At 44.5% G+C, this 15879-nt stretch overlaps 1 protein-coding gene across 2 annotated transcripts in view; it reads right to left on the bottom strand.

Annotated features, from left to right (window-relative positions):
* The window catches only part of LOC143344689 (monocarboxylate transporter 10), a 132514-nt gene that overhangs the window by 58152 nt on the left and 58483 nt on the right, over positions 1–15879 (bottom strand). For both annotated transcript variants that reach the window (XM_076770976.1, XM_076770977.1), the window contains exons 3-6: positions 11094–11484; positions 9974–10139; positions 2116–2226; positions 1559–1732 (exon numbers count right to left, since the gene is read on the bottom strand). In XM_076770976.1, coding sequence (XP_076627091.1) covers positions 1559–1732; positions 2116–2226; positions 9974–10139; positions 11094–11264 — 622 coding nt within the window. In that variant the 5' untranslated portion in view covers positions 11265–11484. The remainder of the gene's footprint in view (positions 1–1558; positions 1733–2115; positions 2227–9973; positions 10140–11093; positions 11485–15879) is intronic.

Below are 15879 nucleotides of genomic sequence, written 5' to 3'. Positions count from 1 at the left end.
AATAATAAAAGATTATTTTAAATTCCGTCTCGCCTCTATTATTAAATAACGGCCGCGGGAAAAATGCGCGCCGCGATTCCGTGCAAATAAATCTTTTTCGTCGGCCACGGTTTTCGCGCGACGTTTCGTACATTTAAACTATTCCGCAACGAAGGGATCCCATCTCTTTGCCAGGCGCGAGAATATCGCCGGAGCGTACAAAAGCTCGAGCTTTTCTTCGACGGGACACGAAGCTTTATTTCGCACGGCGTTTTGACAAAATAATCCGTTCGAAATAAGCAGGCGAAAAATCCGCTAGATTTAAAGAGATTCCCGCGAGTGGGAGTTAAAGAGAGGCCCCGGGAAAATTAAACACGCCTCGTTTACTTTGCAAAGAGACGCTTCGAACAATAGCTGCTACGGTTTTCCATCGAATACATCAGGATTATCCCATAACTTCGTGTTTTTTGAGAGAATCTAAACGGTGAACGTGTTTAACATTTTCAAATTGTTTGCGTCACGAATAAGTACAGGTAACCCTCCTATAACACGGTAGATGGGTTCCTAGAAAATGCCGTGTTGTGTGAAACCGTATTATCTGAGACCCAGAGTCAGTACAAAAAGGGGAGTTACGTTCCGAAAATTGATTAAAAACCAATATTTTTTTTAAATTCTACATAAGCAACTTAATTTAAAACAAAAAATATTATTTTAATTTAACGCAACCTTAATTTAATAAATTATAATTTGTTTATATTTTTTCATGTAAAGCCACTATAGTTCATTATTCCTTCGCGTCATTATTTTAAGATAATTTAGTTTTTAAATATGTTGAGCAGACATCATGTTATCCAGTGATGTAGAATTATAACCGTGTTATAAGATGCCGTGTTGTAGAAGGGCTACCTGTATTCGTAAATAAATTATCAAATTATACAGAATTTCTTTGAAGCGTGCAGAATCGTATCGTTGGAAATTTAAAAAATCGTGAAAAAAGTCGATTTGTTAAACGTGAATTTATTTCGTCGGTGCCAGAACCAGCGAATTCTATAATCTCTGTTAAAACTAGCAGGCGGTGAAACATTGCTCGACGAGGAGCACCGAGAATCTTGTTAGCGGAAGTCGCTGAAGAGTTATTCCGCGCCGAATCGATCATTCTCTTCGAAATTCAAACGTAACGTTGTTTCGCGTACAATTGGGGCAAGTTTAAGTCGTCGCTTTGTTGGTTCTCGACTAGTTTGGGAAACACGGGACAATAAATATCACGATTTTACGCCAACATTGATATTTTGCACTTCGAGAGTGTTTAGCTAGCAATTGGAATTTTGTAAAAACGTACGAAGGGTGAAATATTACTGTAATTGTGGGTGTTTTGCATGCACGAGATGAGAAATTGAAACAAATGGCGACTCGTAAATTCCGTCAGATTTTTCGCGGAACTTCGTGTCTCAATCTCGAGGAAATCCTCGAGGTCGGGATAGGAAGGGGCGGATCGATTCGGCGGGAAATGATCCTGAAAGAGATTTTCGTCGGTTCAGAGGGAACGCAGGCAGGCGAGAGCGTAAGAAATGAGACGTACCCAGATCCATGTGGTGTTCCTCGCCGAAGTGTCGAGCGGCGTGAACGTGAAGAAGCCCGAAAGCAAGCTGCATTCCCGTGGTGAGCAACAGGGCGAGAAACCCGGCTGCGCAGACCAGCCACCCCCAACCTCCCTCCGGATAGAAATGCGTCCGCATGCCGGCGACGTCTATGCCTGAAGAGAAAGATTATCTTTCTTCGCGATTCATCGTTAAATACCAAACAATTTTCGTCTGTTTCGCGTCTTTGCAAGCTGCTAGGAAATTCTTAACGAACGAGCGAAAAGAGCCTTCGTACAATGGACCATCTCTTTCAATCTTCGATAGTTTGAGAGCCGTTATAAACGTTGTTTCAACGAGAAATTAAACTCGAGAATATCGCGTGGCTCTCCGTTTCACGAGGGTTTAAAACGTGTATTTTATTATCTCCGACGGAACAGAGAAAGAAACGGTACCAAAATGGAGTTAGCAAAGCTTGAAGTGGTACGCTCGTCGCGGAATAGGAGTTAGCTAAGTTCGGTAAGGTGGAGCATAATTTCTGTACGCGTTAGCGTCGTACCTGGCCGACGAAAAGCCGGCACGCTGCGATGGAGGCTCCTCAAGTCTCCGAGCACCCAATTATTGTTGCCGACTAAGCTCCCTTCGGGGTCCATGTAACGCATCCGAGTGTCTGAAACGGGAAAACGGAACGGAATGAGAAGACGGCTGGGGGTACTCCGAGAACCGCGGGTTTATCTTTTCCCGCGGGCGCCGTATCGATGCAAATCGGGACCGTCTCAAGGATTAACTCGACCCCTGCTCTCTTCCCTTGACCCGCGGGGGATTACGTTTCCCCCCCGTTTTTGCGTAATTCGACGATATATTCGCGGAACTTAATTACACCGAGAACACGTTAACGGACGCGACCAATGAATTTACGGTTGCGGCTTGTTTTGCGCCGGGGTTAAGCCGGACGATAAAGATAAATACTGTTCGCCCGTGGATATCTGCATTATTAAAGCGACTCCTTGGTCAGTGTGTTTTAGACGACTACTCTGCCAACTTGGCAACTTTCGATGCGTTTGTAAATTTTTGTTCGTTGGTTACAGGTCCTTTGATTCTCGGAAATTCCTGTTCCGTTTGCCTGGCTATACACTGCCCCCTTTCACTTGTCTAATCAATCGGGAGACTCAGTTCACTTGTCCGATCATACATGACTCCTTCCACTTGGTTGATCATGTACAGATTCCTTTCACTTGTCTGACCAAGTATGGCTCCCTTTCCTGTGTACCATTTTTAACTCTAATAGTACCACGTGACTGAGAGTCAGGGTTAAAAGTGGTGCAAAGATTATTGACATTATTTTAATCCCATAGTATCTTAAATATCAGTGCACTACTTAACGCCTTGACGTACGATTTAATTTCAAATAATTCGTCAAGCGTGTACTATTTAATTTCGTGTAAATTTGTTCGTACACGGAATGGCCACGAGAAAGAGTAGGTTTGTTTTATAAATACCTCGTGCATGTATTATGATTTTGATACACGATACTCGATGATGAGTAGCCTCATGATCGTGGAACTAGTGACGAGTCAAACTTGTCGATCGACCAAGGAGTTGATAAAGAAAATTGATGCTTGCAACGATGCTTAGGGGTGTAAATGGAGAACGTTCGATAATCTCTCCCCATTCTATTTGTCTGGACCATGACAGGCACTGTTCCACTAGCGTTTCCTGTCGAGCCCTATTTCACTTATCTTGCCACACACACACACACACACACATAGACCCTATTCTACTTGTCTAACCAGAGACAGGACGTGTTCCAACTTGGCTGATGAGGGACAGACCCCTTCCCCATTTGTCCAGCCACAGGCATATTCTATGCTACTTGTGCGATCCGAAGGTCGGGTCTCGTCATACTAGAAGAACCCAACCCAAAGCTACTTTAGCCTCCGCGAGCTGCTCGAAAAGCAGCGTTTCGATGTAAATATATTCTTGGGAAATCGGAGAATGTGCAACGACGGCGCGATGACGATTTCGAGGCAGCGTATTTTCTCGACAGGCACCCTCTGCCTCGCGGTAGCCGGCAACGCTGCATCTGCATGCTAGAGACAGGGGATGAAACGAGTTGAAAGAAATGAAGAGGAAAAAGAAGAGTCCAGAGGGTTAGATAAAAGTGCTCGTGAAAAGGTGATGCTGGTCGTCATTGGAGGAGACGGGGCGCGCCAGACCGTTGGTCGAGAGTTCGAGAAATCGGGTCGATGACATTCAGACTGGAAGGGATGCGAAATTTTCGTAAACTTTAGAGAAACGTGGATCCCACGAGTCTCGAAACGATTTATTTATTTTCTACGTCTACTTGTCTAGGTCCTCCTCGGAAATTAGAAATTATTAATTATTTTATTTTTTTTTCGAACAAAATGGCGACGCACGACGCGAGTGTCTACTTTGTCGGAGGGCTGAAACAATTTTTTAGCGTCACCGTCCAGCGCCAGTTTCGCGCCAATGTGCGTCTAAAACGGGGGGGGGGGGGGGGGGGGGAGAAAAATTGAAAAGGAGAAACAGAGACGTAGATCAAAGCAACGGTTTAAAAATAGAGAGAGGTGCGACGTGTATTTTTAATTTCACGTCGACTCCTGAAACACGCTGCTAAATATTCCCGGGCCCCTTTACAGTTAATTACGACGTACAGTGGACGGTGGAAGTAGTAATTTTACGCGACGAAACTCCCTCGAAATTTATCCCCTCGGATGGGATGAATTTTTTGAAACGCCAAACGATTTGCACTTTTGTAACAAAGTCCCCCCGAATTTACGTTTTTCGGTGAGCTTCAATTCGAGAAACGGAATCGAGGAACAGAATTTTCCAACGGAACTTCAATTTCTTCGTCGTCCTTTGTAAATGAGCACAGAAGAACTCGCGAGAAATGAAATTTTTCGGAAAAGACGAATTATTTTCAGAATAAACGTAATATTTCTAATTACCCCGGGCTAGAGGGATGGAGATAAGCGGGCAAAAGTCGGCCAAAAATGAGCCGCGCGGTGAAAAATGAATCAGGAAGACTCTGCATCGGAAGGGGAAGGACCGCTGGATAAATTGCGGACCTTCGTGGCCGGTGAAATTGCCGCGAAAGGAATTACGAGGCTTTTTCGTAGCTGGTAAGACACCGATGCCGCCATAAATTACCGCGTTGATGCAAAACTGACGGGGATCGTGCCAGGATTTTCGTCCCCGTAGCTAAAGAGGGTTTTTTTTCTTTGCGATAGTTTTTCAGAGTTATCGCTTGGTCGCGGTCCTTTCAAATTAACCGTCATTTTTCCTGCTTTCTAAAAAGAAAATTTGGACCCGCTTTCGCTTTATCCATTTTCTTATTAAACTCGTTGGAAGATTTATTTCTGTTTTCGTATTCCGCGGCGGAAAGGACGATGCTTTCTGATTGAAACTTCCGACTGAAATATGCTCTGGTTTGACGGGAGATTTGTTAAAAATCGAACGCGGAGACAAACATCCGTCTCTCGAGCAGTGGCTCATAGATTCGCGATAGAATGCTACGACAACGGAGAAATTCTGAGGGAATCCGATGATTTAGATCTGAAACGAGCCGCCCGTGGTAACGGAGACCGCGACGCTTCCTCTGGATCCGCGAAACGATACGTGGATCCTGCCGTTTCTCGGGGAAAATTGTTTCCTCGGAACCGTTGAAACGTTCCGTTGAAATACGCCGCGGTTTCTGGATCCCCCTCGATCGTTCCAGCTTAACTATGCAACGTGTAATGCGATTTAACTGTACCAAAATTGTCTTGCAAACTATTTTTCATAAATTTAAAAGCCTTTCGCGAAGCAACAAAACGTGGAAGACGCGATAAAGAAAGGGAAATTGCATTTTAAGTGATAGTGGTCTATATATGGTCAGGCATATTCTTTTCATTGGAAACCGCTCGAAATTTTATCTTTCTACCATTTACGAAGGAAATAATCTTGAGAATTCATCGTTTCTGGAGAGCATCCATGCAAACAAATTACTAATGCAAATATAACACAGCAATTATTCATAGAACACGAAAATGAATTTCCGCAGTTATAATCAGATTTTATCGCGGACGGATCCCCATTCAGGCTATTCGAGCCTTTATGGGGGGGGGGGGGGGGCCCGAATTTACAGAAAACCGAGTTTGTTAAATGTACTGATGGCATCTGAAAAGGTATGTCGCCCCTTAAAAGTAAATGGCCCGTGGAATTCCGAGCTTCGAATCGAAACACTTAAAACCATTTTCCCTTTTACTGATTCAAAGTAAATGGAACATAAAGAACACCCTATCGAGCGAATAATCGAACTGAGATTTTTCGTACAGTCTTAAATAATAAGTACATAGATTTCAATTGTAATTTTTTAACGATCGCGATATACGATCCTTTCCGTACGAAGAGAACCCAACGCATTGGAAACAGTAAAACAAACACGGTGGGCTTAGACGAACAACAGCAGTTCGACGAAACAAATTTTCCCGGCCGTGGAAATTCGACGGCGGTAAATCGAGCGAAAAATACAAAACTTTCCCATCAAGTCGGATATTTCGCTGGGAATTGCGTGCACGCGGTCATCTACATAATGCGAACGAGCGAAGTAACGCCGCGAACGAATTCGAAATCGATTCCATTCGGTGACGACGAACGCGCGAACGCGATACCTCGAAAGAGAAGACCGGTTTGTCGATGCAAAACGCGCGACATATTCAGGCTGACGTTGATTAAATTAAACCGCGTTCGATACTTTCTTGAACCGTACTATTTCCAATCGAATAAAAATAAAAGTGCAAGTGTAATTGCAAACGTATTCGAATTCGATGTACATCCGTGAAAATTCTATTCTATTTTATTTATTTAATTTACAAGTTTACAACCTTTGATATAATACAGTTGCATAATAGTAGTAACAACAATAGTAAAGGTATCTCATTGAAATTTTTTTCTGAAGCAGAGGCCATGGGTATCTTCAAAAAAGTATTAGACAACTTTTCTGTAAAGCGTCAAACAAATTTATTACAAATGAGAAACGAACTTTTAGTCTTAGGATTCATGAAATGTATTGACAACCGACATGGAAGCTAATAATTGTAAATAGAATCGTGTGCTTGTATATTTTTATTTTAGAATTTAAAAATAGTTATTAATGGCGACCGTTTGGTCCGACCTGTGCGTTTATCGGTCGAAATAAATCAACCTTACGCTGTCCGCAGAGTTTATTCGCGCTCGTTTCGAAAACTGGCCGCCGTTTACGCGACGCGTTTGAGCCTTGTAAATTACACGGCGAATTAACAGGGATCAACGTTCCGTCAATGGATTTCACATTTTATTCCGCGTACGCTTTTGGACGGTCAACTTGTTGAACTCGCGTATTTCTCGTCCGATCGAAGGGTACGCGATCCCCGTCGCCCATCGCGACATTTTGTCGTTCGTCGCGACAGTCGAGCCGCGGGACGCAATTTTCTCCCAACCCCGTGACTCGATACGGATGGTTCTGACGCGTTCTCGACCTACTTTTCCCTCTTTGTTTTTATATTTTTATTGTTTCTCTTCGCCGAAAACTCTTTGCCAAAGAGATTCATTCGCTCGAACGGCGAATATTTATCATCGTTCCAACGATCGATAGCTAATCTCTGTAGTGCATGTTTTCGAAATGGAATTAAAATCGAACGGACGTATAAAAACATTCAGATCGTGGAAAAAATGGACACCGTCCATTTTGGAAGCCGGCTCGACCAAAATTGCGTTACTCGTTTAGTAAACGAACGAACGGAAAGGGAGATCGAAACGGTTGAATTAGCCAGCGAAAAAATAGAGCGAGCGTGTGCGTGTGCGGCCGCAGGAAAAATCAGTGTCAGATGTCATCAACAGCTTTCCACTGACTCCGGGGAAGATTACAGCGTGCTCTCGCGACGCAACAGAACAAATACTGCTCTCCTAGCGCGCTGTTTTTCCAGGGCAACACATAATCCAGAGCAGTCTACCGGGTAATGTATCTCTCGCTGTATCCGATTTATCCGAGCTTGCTTTCGATTTAACCGCCAACCCCCGCGAAACTTTTCTGCTTTGCAGCGCGATTCCTGTTGCAAACATTTCGAGATCCAGTCCCCGAACAGACGATAATAAGCCACTGGGAACTCCGACGATTAATTACACGTACTCCACCTTTTTTTTCGAGCGCCTCTGAGTTTATAAACGCGATAAATATTAATGGAACGGTTAAATCCAATGTTTCTGCAGTTCTAAGTGTTCCTACACTTTGCACAAGCTCAACTTCCACAGGATACACTCGCGAAAATATTTAAAATATTATCTGGGAGTAGATAAATTTAATTAAAACTACGTTTGCTCTGTTTGTAATAATCGCAACTAATTAAATTAAAAATGTCCCGGGGTTGATCCAGAGTATTTTCGATGGAAATTCACGGGATCCTCGCTCGGTTCGACTTTTTTTCTATTTTCGTTTCACAACCGGTCAGAAGGGTAATGTTTTAAACAATACAAAGGCGGAGTTACTTTACTTTCCTTTCAGCGCGGTGCGCCGTTCGAACCTGTTCCCTTTCTTCCGCATCCACAAAGAGCCGAGAACTTAATAAATTGGGCTGCGGCGAAAAGACCCGAAGAAACCAGAAGAACAAAAATCAATTCTACTCGACCGAACGTATTGTCTGTACGGAGGGACCACCGTAAACAGATAGACTTCTATCCTGAAATTTCGACTGAAACTCGACGACTGACTTTCGACGGTATTGTACGCCTCTTCTTCGACGTGAAACGACAAAAAATTTGATAACATTAAATAACTGTCGATTTTGAAAGAATCCTTTTTAACAACATTACGAAAATAAGTACCAGGAGGAATTTCAATTTACGTTGTTTACGATTGTCTGAGCGCGTCGAAATGTAATTCAGCCTATGAAACGCGATGGTTCCGGGTTAACAAAGTCCCCAAACTTGCTGTCGAGTCTCGCGAGTTTCAAGGCACGCGTCGTTGCTCTGTTATCTTTACTGTCGCCGGTTCTGATTTCCGGGTATCGTTGCAGCCCGTGTCCCACGTATCAATTTTAAACTGTCCATCGATCGTTCGTGCCCGGTTTGGCGACAGTCGTTCTATTCGCGAGAATAGAAAAAATAGAGGAAAGTTGTCTTCCGGGATTTTTTCGATCCTCGTCCCACGAGAGGTTTTATTCAGTCGCTCCGACAGTACGCTTTGCATTTCATTCGATCCGTCGGATACGTCTTTCAGCTAGATCGCGCAACTTTCTTCGTAAAGCCACGACAACAATAACCCTACCGCCCTTCCGGTTCACGCGGTAAACTTCCACGTAATCTTGGATACCTCTGTTTTCGTTCGCGCGACGTTGTTCGTTAAGGCACGTTGGCCTGATCCGGTTTACGCGAAGTTTCGCGACTTTGTTCGGTATTCAACAGCCCCAGAGACTCGACGCCCGGAATGGCGGAGGGTGTCGAATTATGTGCAAAGTGTCTGTCGCCATCCATATATCCAGCAGACTTAGTTAAAATTTTCAACTCAGACTTAGTTCAATTTTAACAAAATTCTCTGTAGACAGCAGAAAGAACCCTGAGTACTTGAAACTCTCGGAAAAACAACCCCAGAAATTTGGGGTGCGAGACAGCTCTTAGTGTCATGAGATTCGGTAGCGACGACATCAAGTGTCGAGGGATTCGGTTTCAACCCAGACTCTTGAGACTTGGAATCCCTGCAGGGATCACCAGGGTCCTCAGACAAGCTGACAAAATTCTGAAGTCGTTCGACTCGATGTAGATTCAGAAATTAAGGGGGAAAACCACTGTGACGACTGAAAATAAAAGCAATTTTCAAGAATTTTTTGGCCGTAACTACGAAACTTTTTCTGAGGAATGTTTAATGTTTTTAAAGTACAGTTCTTGAACTACTTCTTGTAGAAAATTAATTATTATAGCGATAACAGGAACCAGCGTGTGAGAGGCGTCCAAAAATTTGTTAGAAACGGGCGAACGTGTAATTTTTCACGGCAGAAATCATGCAATTTTCTTAAATTATAAGTCATACATTTTAGAGGGTTATTCTTGAACTCCCAAGCATTGAAAAGAGATGAAAAAAAATTTCGATTTTTTCAATCCATCACAGTGGTTTTCCCCCTCGAGTCTCCGGAGTTTCGACTATGATAAACGATCATCGTAATCAATTTGCAGCCACCCCCTTAGATTCTGTTGTCGCGGAGGCATTAAAGTCTCATTATCCGTTGCCTCCTCCTGCTATGATTTCCATTAGAAGATAAACGAAAAAAAGCTCGAACCGATAGGTGGGGTTGATTTCTTCGGTCCCTCGTAGAAGATTAGCGTTCCCCTAATTTTCCCATGCGCGACGTCTGATTTATACTAATTGAAAAGTGACCGTAACTCACCGCCGTGATAAGAGCTGCCCCGGTGTGGAGTGTAGACGCCGTTCCTCGGCTCGGGGCAATGACTCGGCGTGTAATACTGCATAGGGTGGTGGATGTAATTGTTCGGGGTGCTCGGCACGTGTACCGGGTGGCAGTGTATGCATCTTCGCGGTGTCTCCGGCACGCCCTGAGGAGAAAAGAAAGTCCTTGGAACGCACGGTAGAAACACAATGGGCCGATCGAGTCGCGTTAAATCCCGGACGGGGGACGGTCGTATTCTGGAAATTAAACGCCGTTGAATTTATCGAGGGTGGAAAGTGTTGCAAATGGAATACCGATTAGGGGACGAATGCTGCGAGTAATTCTCGCGGGCTTGATTAACGATTAGTCCCCGAGGCGAATGGTAACCGTGAACGAACATCGATTTCTCGCCCTACGATAGAACCACCCTCCCCCTAAGTTCCTTACTTACGTATTTAAATTTTATTCGGATAGTAGAAGATTTTTAAAATAGAACAAATATTCGGTAAAATTAATCAGGGCTTCTCCTAAATAGTTCTTTGATAACCCCGTTATCCGTGCACGTTTTACTATTACCACGTTTCGATACATCCACGCTTTGGCGCAGGAATTGTAATGAAAGACTCTTCGGGTATGCGGTACATGTACAATGGCGGTTAAGCCCTCGTAGAGGTAATTGCCGTACGCGATGTCCAATAAGTGCATATTCTATAGGCTCGTGATCAACCTTTCTCGAAAATTAGCGTCCCCGTCCATTGTGCGACATTGTCCAGTGAATAATTCAGATACCGTTAACGCGTTCTATTGCAAATACTATCGTCGTCGATCCACGACGTGACGTTACAGAACTGGTAAACATTATAGAACACAAAAGACTGAGAATTGCAGAGTGCATCGAACGGAGACAATTTTCGACCAAAGGTCACGCCGTCCCTAAAAGCGACGATTGTCCCCCGTCTGATCGATGCTCGTTCGTCAAAAAAAAAAAAAAATGACAAAAAACCCCCCGTGAAAAGTAAAGAGGAGAGTATATTTTCCATGGCGCCCTAATAGCGGCGTTCGGCCAGAAGAATGCTCGTGGCCGCGAGCAAAACGAGCAGAAGCCAACGGTTTTTATTACCTGCATGGAGTGCTGGGATCGTAGCGATCTTGTCGAACCGGCAGCGTGCAGCGAGGGCACGCTACCCCCGAAGCTCATCGCGGAATTTCTGCACCCTCCAGGGGTGGACCAACCGCCGCGAACGCTGGCCGAGGTCCACCCCATCCCGCTGCCGCAGTCGTCGACCAGCATTTTCACGGCAGACCGTGCATTTCACTGATCCTCTCGCCGACCCCGTCGTTCGAATTCACCCCGATCCACCCGTTCCTCGACGTCTCGTAATTAGAGAGAGGGTACTTCCTCGTTCAGAGGTTTTTATTTAATCGCGTTTGGTCCGGCGACCTCGGGTCCTCGACGATAATTCCATCGTGCTCCGGCCGAGTCATCTTGCGGAATTCGCTTATCCGGACACCTGGAACAGAGAAACCGCGAGATCAGAATTTCCTCTTAAATAAATAAATTAGAATCATGTTTCGCTAATTTACTGCGAATTTTATATCTCTTATAGAATAATCGTCGATCTGCGTGTACGTTTTCTAGCGATACCAAACTCCTGTTCTTATTACACTCCTCGACCATTGAATGTGCGTCTAAAGCAGAGCTAGGTTAGACCTTACCGATGTGTCCAGCCCTCGCCTAACTTTGTATACAATAGGTATAAAAGCGTACAGTACTATTGGGAGGCGAGATTTAGACCTTAGTCTCCTTCACTGTTTAGTTTGCAAGCACTGTGCGTGCACGAAAAAGTGAAAAGAATCTGATTGTTACCTAAATCCCCACTCTAGAGTTTGGGATGGGCGGAGCAAGCGAGGTACACTCCCACTAGAGCCTAACTCCCCGCAAACGAACACTAGCTGTGCCATCGTCTCGTCTCTCCCAATAGTACGCGTTTCTCGAAGCAATTCCAATTCTAAAAAATCTTTCGTGTCAGACACTCGAACAAGAGTCCCAACCAGCGACCGTAAAAACGCACGGAGCTGGAGATCCTAAAGCAGTTCGCGTTTACGGTAAAACCCGAGCAAGAAAAACGGCTTCCGGGTGCCGTAATCGTGCCAAGTTTTCGCGGGCGTCGCATGACTTGTGGCTGCGCTTTCGTGCATTGCTATGCAGCGACAAACACCACTGGTTTCGAAATATCCTCGATAATGCCGAGCACGCGACAACGCGACAGCGTTAATTGCGCAACGCCACGTGACTCGACGAAGACGCGTGGAATTAAATAGCAACAGACGACCCGAAACGTTGTATTTGTCGTTCGAGATGAACCGTTCCGGGAACTTTCGATGCAAACTGTCCGTATTGTTTCGATTTCGAGCGCTTGGAACTCGGCCACGCGGAATCTCTGACCGTTGGGACTCGGTTGGGGGGATTCCCAGAGCGAGACTCGGCTACCGTTTAGAATTTTCAACGCTCGAAACTCCGAGAGCTATGATTCTTGGGACCTGTGGGTGGTTTTTAATGCAGAGGATTTGGTAAATTTTTTAGAGAATTTAATTTTCGATGCTTCGGGGGATAGTAGCTGCTTGGAAATTGCAGAGCTTAAGATTCCTAACGCAAGGCACACAGGTTTCCGTGGTTTCAGTTGCAAGGAACTCGAATCCTAATTGTAAAGCAGAGGATTCGGTCTAATAAGGTGATCTGTAGAGATTCGTAAATCACGTTTTCCAAGTTCGAATAATTTACGAGGGGGGAGTTCCGTCGTTGATCCGATGACCAGTCTTTTCGTAAACTCTAAAGTTGTGCAGTAGAAACGGGAAGGCCCGGAAACAAATGGCGGATTTGTATTCGCCGGCGGGGTTCAACATATATTTCAACTTTACCGCCGCCGTGGAAAAGAGGAATCTCGTAACGGCTGCAAAAACAACCGGGCCGTAAATCCTTTTCTGAAACACTATTTAATCGAAACACTTGGCCGAGGAAAACGCTGGTAACGTACACGAGTCGTTAAAACTTGCATAAACTCTTCTGACGAGTTTATATGCGCGCGTTACTAGAATCTTGAAACGTTTGAATTATTGAAACGAGATAACGGTATTAAGAATTTCGGAACTCGACCGTCGACTTTTGCCAGAATTTCTTACGACCATGCACTGTTCAAGTCCTTTCCGTAGCCATCAATATTTAGAACCTCAAATTTTTATCAAAAGATCCTGCTTTCCTTCTGGATCAATACTTATCCGGAAAGAAGCTTCCTCGCATCAATATTTAAATACCCGACAAAGGGAAATTCGTCCTGGGGGCTTTCGAAGCTCACGTCGTACGAAAAGATAACTTCGTTACGAAGTCAAAGCTAAATTGTAAGAATAATAATAAAATGCAAACGCGAGTCTCCACTAGGCATAAAATTGTTGATAGTTGGGTCAATAATACTCTGATCATGGCGAAACACTCTCCCTTTCAGGGAGCAACCATTCTGCGAAATAACAACCTCCTTATTCGTCGATCGCCCATCTACATCGCCCTTCAAAGACCACATTTCCCTTTCGACAGGAAAAGAGAAAAAAAAAAAAAAGGAAACCACTCAACACGCTTCCCAAGATCCTCCTTTTCTTAGAGAGTCGCGGCTCAAAGCAACCCCAAGACCTGCTGCAGGGCTGCCAATCTCCCCCGGAAGCACGCATTCAACGGAGCCCCTCCGAGGTACCACGGTTTGCTATTGCATCCTATACAGAGTGTTCAGAAAAGTTACAACTAAACCTCAGAATCGAGTACCAAAACAGTTTCGAAAAATCAAGCGTCACTTTTTAAGAATACACCAACGTGGAGTCGGTTCTTACGATCGAATTGATATTCGAATAATATTCTGCCGCCTAAGGTCCAATTTAGGAGCTCTAAACCCACTGAAGGTCGCAACCGCAAACTCTAGATTCGCTAAAGGCTCGACTAGGAGCTCTAAACGGATTAGAGGTCTCCAACTACGAACTCTAAATCCACCAGAGGGAAACCTGGGCCTTTTACCTACGCTCTTCCCTGTTCTACGCTCCATTAGATAGCTTAAGTCCACGCAAACCGATCTCGCGTAATCCTATTCCTTCGTTGAACCACCTGGAATTCTTCCCATGGCGGTGACGAAAATTCGTACCACTTTCTAAGAAAATTATATTAGAAGAGGTCCGTCCTGTGAATTCGAGAAATTTTTGCTAGGAATCGCCAAGTTTAGACGTTTTCGACACCCTGTACGTCTCGGGGGTTCATTTTCCCCGTAGCTGAGAGTCGAGTATTACGGTAGTCTGGCGCGACGCGGCAAAAGATGTGAGTTGACAGAGGCTACGGACTTCCGATCGTGGCTGGATAGAAGCACGATGGCCGCCCCCGTTCGGGGGGTGGCTGGATAATCCCGGTAGATTGAATCCAGTGGCGATGGACGATCATGTAACTGTGGCTGTTCGGGCCACCCGGGGCGACCCGCGTCTGATTCCGTATGAAAACATTCCTGGGGAAGCGTGCAGGGGACTGGTTACCTTCTGTCCTCCTCCGATCTTGGAGCAAGGGTGGTGGGTGGACGGGAAGTTGGACCGTGCGAATAGCACGTGTCCCGAGGAGCTTCGATCTACTTGTGTTTTTGCTTTTCGTGTACGCTTGGCCAGGCTCGACGGGGTTGTTTTGTAAATTCGCGATGTTGCTGCAGAAAGGAAATTGGGAGAACGGATAGAATGCGAAATGCGCTTCGTCCTCTTTTTTTCATTTTGCCTTCGTTCGATGCCCCTTCGCGCTTCTCTCTCGTCTCTTTAAAGGATAATTTCGAACACTGACGGTCGAGTTAAGTTGTTCGAATTTATCATTTTCGCTGGAATGGTTGAAATTTGTCAAATATCTTAACAGGGAAGGTTGGACGAATGCACCTAACTTTTTGAAACTACTCGTCCGACAGTTGACACGTCGTACGATTCTTATCGATTCCAGGTGATGAAGGTTCCGGAAAGTCGAACGTCCCCGGATTGAAGCCAAACGCGCAATATCAGTGCAACCCTCTACATTTTACTCTCTCCGGGAGAGAGCATCGCTCCCGCTTTTGTCTTCTGGAATCCCCCTAAATCGAGAAATAAAGTAGACTCGATTTCAATTTCTTACCGAGTTCAGATTCAATTCCCGCTTAACGAGCGTCCCTTTTTTACCCGGCGGCTTAAAGGGTTCCTCGAACCCTCCATACGCTCGCCGATAATTATTACCGATCGACGTCGATATCACCCTCTATAGCAGCAGTTTCTACGCAAACGATTCTCGTTATTGCAATATCTACGAGATACTGAAATCCGCTTTAGAATTCGATTCGAGCTCCTTCGGTTCTCCCTCGTCCGACGGCTGAGTCCCCACAATCGACGAATATCTCCCGGGTTTTTCGCATAATTTCTCTTAGCGTTGCTTACCTATTCCAAAGAATGCAGAAAAATTTTTCATTCTTTACAATATTAAAAAACAAAGAAACTGAGACTCTTCGATCCTAAATACAGGGTGTTCGGCCACCCCTAGGAAAAATTTTAATGAGATTCTAGAGGCCAAAATAAGATCAAGATCAAGAATTACTAATTCGTTGATTGAGGCTTCGTTAAAAAGTTATTAGAAAATTTCAAATCATTCTGAAAAAATTATTTTTGGTTGCAGAGGTTAATTACAATCATTTTTGGTGAATAAACATACCACCGAAATCCTACGCACTTTTGAGAAAAAAATTCCTTACCGAAAATCTAAATGTCTGACCATACATTGACATGTTTCCCTGAAATTTTTTGGTGAAATTAAAAAATTTCAAATCGTTCTAAAAAAATTATTTTCGATTACAGGGGTCATACCCAAAAATCCTACTCAC

The sequence above is a fragment of the Colletes latitarsis genome, chromosome 8 (genome assembly GCF_051014445.1).
Source record: "Colletes latitarsis isolate SP2378_abdomen chromosome 8, iyColLati1, whole genome shotgun sequence".
Classification (NCBI taxonomy): domain Eukaryota; kingdom Metazoa; phylum Arthropoda; class Insecta; order Hymenoptera; family Colletidae; genus Colletes; species Colletes latitarsis.
This window is presented reverse-complemented; position numbering and strand designations above follow the sequence as displayed.